Source organism: Globicephala melas, chromosome 8, assembly GCF_963455315.2.
Source record: "Globicephala melas chromosome 8, mGloMel1.2, whole genome shotgun sequence".
Lineage (NCBI taxonomy): Eukaryota > Metazoa > Chordata > Mammalia > Artiodactyla > Delphinidae > Globicephala > Globicephala melas.
This window is the reverse complement of record NC_083321.1, coordinates 8,832,506-8,840,743: the sequence shown is the minus strand read 5'-3', so window position 1 is coordinate 8,840,743 and position 8,238 is coordinate 8,832,506. Positions and strand designations below refer to the sequence as shown.

The 8,238-nt window shown below is 54.7% G+C and overlaps 1 protein-coding gene across 1 annotated transcript; it reads left to right on the top strand.

Annotated features, from left to right (window-relative positions):
• The first annotated feature begins 1,770 nt into the window (after nucleotides 1-1,770).
• On the top strand, nucleotides 1,771-7,954 carry SLC3A2 (solute carrier family 3 member 2). Its single transcript, XM_030833837.2, has 9 exons — nucleotides 1,771-2,357; nucleotides 2,750-2,923; nucleotides 3,506-3,600; nucleotides 5,247-5,315; nucleotides 5,421-5,479; nucleotides 5,630-5,810; nucleotides 5,924-6,067; nucleotides 7,227-7,310; nucleotides 7,435-7,954. Exons 1-9 carry the CDS (start codon nucleotides 1,925-1,927, stop codon nucleotides 7,795-7,797), a joined length of 1,602 nt encoding a protein of 533 aa, XP_030689697.1. The 5' UTR covers nucleotides 1,771-1,924; the 3' UTR covers nucleotides 7,798-7,954.
• The last annotated feature ends 284 nt before the right edge of the window (nucleotides 7,955-8,238 follow it).

Sequence of the window (8,238 nt, the reverse complement as noted above, 5' to 3'; positions counted from 1 at the left end):
GAAGGGCAGAACACAGAGGGAATGGCATGTACAAAGATGCAGAGGCCTGACAAAGCTGGGTGTGTTGTGGGACTAACGGGTGTTTGAAGGCTGATGTTGCTGGAGGGTGGTCCCTGTGGCAGGTGTGGTGGGTGATAAACTTGGGAAGGTAAGTTGTTAGCTTATTTACCGCATGCAGGAGGGATTTGTTTCATCTTTCTGGAGCCATGGGGGGCTGTGAGTAAGATACTATGTGTATGTATGGGGGTGTTATGTTGGACTATCTCAAGGAGAGTGTCTGACCCCACAGTTCTTAACTTTGAGCTTTCATGCTGGTGATAAAGTCTGTTCACAGCCCCTGGTTGGCATGCCCAGGGCACCCTGGACTCCTTATCATCATTGAGCACAGGTCTGAACTCCAACCTCTACCCGCTTGCCTGGGGTGAGGGATGGGGATGGGCTCTGGTACGAAGAAGGAAGGGGAATGGCACGGGATGAGCCTTTTCACTCTCTTGGTTCTCCTTTGGTACCTTTTCTATTTCTTCAGATCTTGGCTTCTGCTTTCTTCCAAATACACAGCTATCTTGGCTTCCAGCCCAGGTGGGAGAGGGAGAAAGAACTTATTTCCTTCAGCGCCTCTCTGAAAATAACCCAGCTGGCAGTGCGCAGGAACAAGAAGTTCCTGAGAGTGTTGGCACCTCATGGTGTTGATGTCCGGCAGTCCCTGCTGTGAATTGTCTCATTCTCAATCCAAGGACCTCTGTGGGGAGAAGTTGGGTGGTTTTCAAGGCCTCTGCAGTACCAGCTGCCTCCAAGGCCTAGCATAGTGAAGGGGTAAGGGAGGTAAGGGAACCATGGCACCGTGGGGAGATTGGGCTAATGTGTGGGAGGCCCTGCAAGGAGGGGAAGATTCTGGCCATGGCAATCTTCTGATCTGGTGTAAGGAGAAGGTGGGGGCCTCTAACTGAGGCCCAGCCCCAGAATGTTGTTAGCCCCGAGGCTGTCCATCCATCTCTTTTGGATGTCAGGTTCCTAGCTGCCCGACATCCTGGGGCCAGAAAGTGGGGGTGGGGTAGGGTAAGATGGGGAGTGTCAGCAACTGTGCTGTCCAAACAGATTTATCATAAAATATCATGGGGAAGGCTAGATTAGGGTTAATTCACTAAAGTTAATAAAGCACAGTACTGTAGTGGGCACTCAGTAAATAGTTGCCGCATGATGAATTAATTGAACTAAATTCAAGATATCTTGAAAGAGTGGGAGTAGCCCTGCGGGGAATCGGAGGTCTAGCGCCAAGTCCCAGAGGCCTGAGAAGACAAGGTCTGGTGGGGGAAAGGGCTGAGTTGAGTTTGATTGGCTCTGAGAGTACAAGTGGCCATGCGAAGTTGGGAAGACCAGGCGGTGGCCTGAGCCCTGGGCCAGGGGCAAATGGAGGGTGGTGTCCAGGGAAGTCACAAACCTTCGGTGTGGGCAAAGAAGGGCCTCGGGACACCCCCGCAGTTCTGGATATCCCCTTTGGCCCACTTTCCGGCAGCGCGAGGGACCAGCGGGGACCTGAGGCAGGACAAAGCACAGACCCCGCCCACCTAAAGGTGGCTCCGTGCTCAGCCTTCTTTGTGTCCGAACCTTACGGCTAGACTGTTCGAGGTGAGGAATTCGACCACACGGCCGTCGGAAGCGAGTTCCCAATATTATTCCCTCGGCCGCCGCCCACCCTTTCAGTCCCTGGAAGAGCAATCCAGGATGTTCCACTTTAAGGGGCGGGCCGGGGCGGGGCTCCCGTGCCCAGTCCCAGAGACCGCGCCCGCCCGGCCGCAGACGCGGTCGTGGAAGCTGAGCGGAGTCACGGAAACCTGGGAGACTGTTCTGGGGCCGGGAGGTCCGGGCAGCTATCCAGCCACCAGCTGACCGCAGGCTGCGTCGTGTTGCCGGTTTCGCAGGCACCATGAGCCAGGACGCCGAGGTGGACATGAAGGAAGTGGAGCTGAACGAGCTGGAACCCGAGAAGCAGCCGATGAACGCGGCGTCGGGGGCGGCTGTGGCCGTGGCCGTGGCGGGCGGCACCGAGAAGAATGGTCTGGTGAAGATCAAGGTGGCCGACGACGAGGCGGCCGCGGCGGCCGCGGCCAAGTTCACAGGCCTGTCTAAAGAGGAGCTGCTGAAGGTGGCAGGCAGGCCTGGCTGGGTACGCACCCGCTGGGCGCTGCTGCTGCTCTTCTGGCTCGGCTGGCTGGGCATGCTGGCGGGCGCCGTGGTCATCATCGTTCGGGCGCCGCGCTGCCGCGAGCTGCCCGCTATGAGCTGGTGGCACAAGGGCGCCCTCTACCGCATTGGCGACCTTCAGGCCTTCCAGGGCCGCGACGCAGGCGACCTAGTGGGTGAGTCCGGGGCTCCCCCACCCCCACCCCGCGTTCCCCTGGTTTAACTGGTCACCGGCTTCGACCCCTGTGCCCAGATTGACCCAGGTGGTTCTCCACCCTTCCTGGTACTGGTGACCGACCCCCGGGACGTAGCCCCTCCTTCTTTCTTCGAAGGAAACCGCCCCCCACTCCCTCTTTCCTGAGGGTGGCTGACTCAGCATGCTCCCTTCCCCCGCTCCCGGCGGCAGTAGCCTATCGCTGCCGGTTTCTGAAGCAATGTTCTAGTCTCCTTACAACAGCTTCTCTCGTGATCCAGCCAAACCGCCCCCCCCCAACTTCGTCTCGGGGAGAATAGGGGCGATCAGGGGCCTCAGGGAGGCGTCACTTTAAACTCTGCTTCTCCATTTCAGGCCTGAAGGGGCGGCTTGATTACTTGAGCACCCTGAAGGTAAAAGGTTTTGTGTTGGGCCCAATTCACCAGAACCAGAAGGATGACCTCACAGGGACCAACTTGGAACAGATCGCCCCCACTTTCGGCTCCAAGGAAGATTTTGACAGTCTCCTGCAATCGGCCAAGAAAAAGAGTGGGTGTCCTAGAGCTCGCGAGCAGCTAGGAAGGGCTTGGCCTTCTGGCCAGAGGAAAGGCCGGATAGCTTTACTGTCTGGTGTATTGCTGAGTGGCTCAGAGTTTTCCTAAGGCAGGTACACGGGAGGTTTGTTAGGCTTCAGCCTAAAATGGACTTGTCAGGTGGTTCAGAGACTTTCTATACTTGGATGTGCAGTTATTTAACTTCTGGGCTTCAGTGCCCTTATTTGCAAAATGTAGGTTTTTGCTAAATCAGTGGTTTTAAAACTGGTAAAAGAGTGGATCCTTTTGAAAAAAAATCCAAGTAAAATCTTTTCTTACATTTTACAGGGTTTGCCTTGGGGGTGAGGGGCCCAGGGCCTCATAAGCTCAGCCTTCTCTGTTACACTACCCTCCCCCCGCCTCCCGCCCTGCCACTTGCTCATATCTCTGTTTCAAAGGAATGAGTTTTGCCAGGGTTCAAGTCTAAGCTTTTGTACCAATACGTAGGAAATACTCTGCCGACTTATATTTGTTGATTTCCTCCTTTCCCCTCCCCCCAGAGTCTTTCTATCAACTGCCTCCCCCTCCATTGTTCTAGGCATCCGGGTCATCCTAGACCTCACTCCCAACTACAAGGGCCAGAACCTGTGGTTCCACTCCACTCAGATTGACACTGTGGCCACCAAAGTGAAGGTGAGTGTGTTGGTGCCTGTGGCATGTGGGAGCGGGACGCTGGGGCTGTTCGGTCCTTTCACAGTGAGTTCTATAAACGTAGCCCGGTGCCAGCCAAGGGGCCCCTTGCTCCTTGGAGCCAAGCAGGCGTGCTCCTCCCACAGGCAGGATAGGCAAACATTGCACCCCTATTTTTGTTTGTTCCTTTTCTGACCACTCATTTTCCTTGTTTCCCTGACTCTGAGGGTGACAGTGCCAGGAAGGGAATTTCTCAGATGTGAATTTTCTTCCTTTTGGGAGAGGAAGCCCTTTCTCTATGGGAATTCTGTCCTGTCTGGTTTCCCTTTTCTTATTTGATGTGTTTTGGAGTGGAGCCCAGTCTGAAATTGTAAGCATTGGGGTCTTCCTATGTGTCTGGGAGTTTGCTGAGTACTTTATATACCTTCTTTAATCGCCTGTATAACCAAACAAGGTCCCTGTCAGTGTCCCTAATCTGTAAATGAGGAAGCTAAGGTTCACAGGTCTTTAATGTGCCCTGGGATTTGATGTTCCAACTAGTCTTATCTCTCTAATCTGCCTACTCTGAAGGCCTAGGCTCGAACTCTGTACCCTGCAGGCTGGGAGTGGGGCTTTGAATGTCATCCCAGCTCCTAATGCCTGGGTTCCAGGACACTGACCAGTTCAGGAAGGGTAGAACAAAAATGGAGGCAGACTCTGACACTTTGCTGGCAGCCGTGATTCTGAGGTAGAATTCTGTCGTCCCAGTTGACTGATTTCAGTTGACTCTTGGGGTCATTCGGTTCATTCCTTGCTACTTGCTGGAAGACCCTTTAAAAGTTACTGAGAAGGGAATGTTTTCAGATGGTGTGGCATGAGGTGTTGTAGCCTCAGATGAAGATGGAGACTAGAGGAGAGAGCACATGGATCAGAGAGAGCACATGGATCAGAGAGAGAAAGAGGAAGAGAGGGGCAGCAGGAGTGGGGTTCCATGTCATGTGCCCCATGAATGCCAGGGCTTCAGGCCTGGGCCTGTTCTGCAGAGCTGGCTTCTCTTTTCAAATCTTTGGCTAAACTGCCCTGGGGCTGTGCTTTGAATTTCACTTTTTTATCCTTGGTCTTGGCTCTGACTAGCTGTTTTACTTACACCCTCCCCAGGCTCCAGGAAACTGGGAGAGGAGTAAGTATACTCTTCTTGGGATCTTGGTTAGCATTTTCGCTCCCATCTCTGCTGCTCTCTGATTGTGGCCTTGGGCGCGCCTCCTTGCGTCTCTGACATTGTTTCCTTATCTGTAAAATGAGTATACCAGCATTCCACACATGCTAAGTGTTAGATGAAGTTACATGTATGAACACACTTTTCTCATAGGTCTTTTCTGTAGGGGTCAAACGTAAAGCTTAAAAAAAAAAAAAGGTAAAGCTTTGTGATTCACCATGAGGAGGAGTAGAGAAGTAAAGCGTTATATCACTAAGAGAATCAATGATAGGTTAGAATGGAAGGGAACTAAAGGCTACCTCCAGGTTTATAATAGAGGCAAGAAAGTGAGACCGTTCACGGCAAGTGACTCCAGAGGCCACGGGAGAGTGCATGGTAGGCAAGATCTCGTGTGGGCTGAGCCCTTGCATGAGTGTTGATATCTTTCCTCTGTTCTTTTGCCTCCCTCCTGTAGGAAGCGCTGAGGTTTTGGCTGCAGGCTGGTGTGGATGGGTTCCAGGTTCGGGATGTGGGGAATCTGACAGTGAGTACCCTTTCCACGCGAGAAGCAGAGCCTGGGTGAGAACAGAAGCACCCGCCAGGGCCTGGTAGTGTGCCCTGCTTCTTGCCTCTGCTCTTTTCCTTCTAGGATGCGTCTTCACTCTTGGCGGAGTGGCAGAATATCACTAAGAGCTTCAGTGAAGATAGGTGGGTACCAGACCCTGGCTCCCCTAACTCAGCTCCTTTGTGGGAACCCCTCAGTGGAGTGTTAGCCCCAGGAAGCAGAGGTCCTAGTCCAGAAAACCTTCTTCCTTTCTTGTCCTGTACTACCCTTGACTCCTGCTCTGCTCTGTGCAGGCTCTTGATCGCAGGCACAGACTCCTCCGACCTTCAGCAGATCCTCAGCCTGCTCGAATCCGCCGAGGACCTGTTGTTGACCAGCTCTTACCTGTCAACCTCCAGTTTCACTGGGAAGCATACAAATTTCCTGGTCACCCAGTATTTGGACGCCTTTGGCAGCCGCTGGTGCAGCTGGAGTGTGAGTAACCACAGTGGTAGGAGAGGGGGCAGGAGGCCTTTTGGAAGAAAGGAGTGTTGGAAGGTGGAGGCAGAGGCGGGCCTTGGGGCTCACCGGTGCTTCCATTCCTGCAGTTGTCTCAGTCGGGGCTCCTGACCTCCTTCGTGCCACCTCAGCTCCTCCGACTCTACCAGCTGCTGCTCTTCACCCTGCCAGGGACCCCAGTTTTCAGCTATGGAGACGAGATTGGCCTAGAGGAAGCTGGCCTTCCTGGACAGGTATCGCTTGCTGCCTGCCCAGCACAGTGGGGGAGGCTGCATTCATCCGTCACGGTGGTTCTGTGGCTGGCAGTGCACGGGCAAGAGACTTGGGGAGGAACCTGCGTTGGATTGCTAGTCAGCCACCTGGGCAGTTGCTGTGTGGCCTTGACAGGATATTTCACTTCTCTGACTCTTGGTCATCTCTGCCATGATACTACTTTTTTTATAAGGGTAGTTAGGACTGAATGAGGGCGTATTTTATTTTTATTTATTTTTTTGTTTTGTTTTGTTTTGTTTTTGCGGTACGCGGGCCTCTCACTGTTGTGGCCTCTCCCGTCGCGGAGCACAGGCTCCGGACGCGCAGGCTCAGCGGCCATGGCTCACAGGCCCAGCCGCTCCGTGGCATGTGGGATCCTCCCGGACCGGGGCACGAACCCGTGTCCCCTGCATCGGCAGGCGGACTCTCAACCACTGCGCCACCAGGGAAGCCCTAAGGGCGTGTTTTAAAATGCAGTACCTGGCTCCTGGTAGGAGTTCAGTATGGTAGCCATCACTCGGTAATTCGTTCATTCACTGGGCAGCGGGTACTCGGTGTCAGGCTCTGCTCTCCAGGAACTCAGAGTTGCGTGGGGAAACCAGATGAGTAAGAGAAGTACATGCAGCCTTGGTGGGCCTTGGTGGGGTAAGACCATGAAGGCACCCAGTTAGCTTTAGCCACAGGGTTGGAGGTTGACACCTAAGCTGCTATTTATAGAACCTGTCATTCACTTACTCCACAAAGCTTTATGCAGTAATTCCTGTAGGCTATGCGTGGAGGAAACAAAAATACAGCGGTGCACAAAAGAGCTGGAGGTGGTGAAATTAGATAGTAAGCACATGTTGATAAAGGTGCCAGGTGCTGATATGTGCAAGAAAGCAGGGTAAGGGGCCTAGAGAGCGGGGACGTGGGTGGTTTTATATCAAATGGCCACAGGAAACCCGATGGAGGCACCTGAGCAGGGACCGGCGGGCAGTGAGGGGCTAGCTTGTGGCTGTCCGGGAGAAGCGCCCTCTAGGCTAGGGGACAGGGGGTGAGGCCCTGAGGTGGGGGACGTTATACTTCTGTGGGGCTGGAAGCGGGAGGAGGAGTTGGAGAGCGGCCCAGGTCTTTCCAAGTCCTGTTCTCCCTGCCTCTTAGCCTGTGAAGGCCCCGGTTATGCTGTGGGATGAATCCAGCTTTCCCAACACTTCAGGACCTGTAAACACCACCATGACTGTGAAGGTAAGGGTTTTAGATGGGCGGGGCCTGATCGGCAAGGGGTGAGGGCAGGTGGCCGGTGGGAGTTCGCGCCCCGGGGAGCCCTCCACCCCTTTCTGCTGTATCTTTACCACTTTACCGTTTGCAGGGCCAGAGCGAAGACCCTGGCTCCCTCCTCTCCCTGTTCCGATGGCTGAGTGATCAGCGGGGTAAGGAGCGCTCCCTGCTGCACGGAGATTTCCACGCACTCACCTCAGGGCCCGACCTCTTCGCCTATATCCGGCAGTGGGACCAGAGCGAGCGTTTCCTCATAGTGCTCAACTTTGGGGATGTGCGCCAGCCTGCTAGGCTGGGGGCCTCCAGCCTGCCTGCCGGCGCCAGCCTGCCAGCCAGTGTGGATCTGCTGCTCAGCACACAGCCAGGCCGCAAGGAGGGCGCCTCTCTTGAGCTGGAGCACCTGAACCTGGAGCCCCACGAGGGGCTGCTGCTCCGCTTCCCCTACCTGGCCTGACCTGGGCCCACTACCCTTCCCCTCCCCTCCGCAGGCCCTTTGAGTTCTGGTTTCTCTCTCTCTCTCTCTCTCTCTCTTCTTTTTTTTTTTTAACTGTTACAGATGAACCCCAAAATAGGGTGTTTTCTGGTTTCAAATAAAAGTCACCCCTACCTGGTATGGCCTCCTCTTCCCTCTACCCGCTGTCAACGGCAGGAAATTCTCTCCCCTTCTTCCCCTCTCCCCCACTGGACCCCCCGCCAAGTGACCAGGACCAGGGAGGAAGGGGCCTGTCGAGGTCACAACAGCAAGGTGGTGTCAGGACGAACTAGCATCCCGGCTCCCACCCGGCCCGGAGGTCTCAGCTCCTGCTGACTCTTCCTGACCACCTCCTCAGCAGTGGTCTCCAGCCAAGCGTGGTCACTTTTCCTGTTTTGCAGACTTCACCTTTCTGGGAGAAAA

What these genes read in the sequence shown, in the direction of transcription:
- SLC3A2 (XM_030833837.2), top strand. Translation starts at nt 1,925, where the DNA reads ATGAGCCAGGACGCCGAGGTGGACATGAAGGAAGTGGAGCTGAACGAG. An exon ending in GGGATGTGGGGAATCTGACA is followed by an intron (nt 5,316 to 5,420) that starts GTGAGTACCCTT and finishes TTTTCCTTCTAG; the next exon opens with GATGCGTCTTCACTCTTGGC. An exon ending in GCCGCTGGTGCAGCTGGAGT is followed by an intron (nt 5,811 to 5,923) that starts GTGAGTAACCAC and finishes CCATTCCTGCAG; the next exon opens with TTGTCTCAGTCGGGGCTCCT.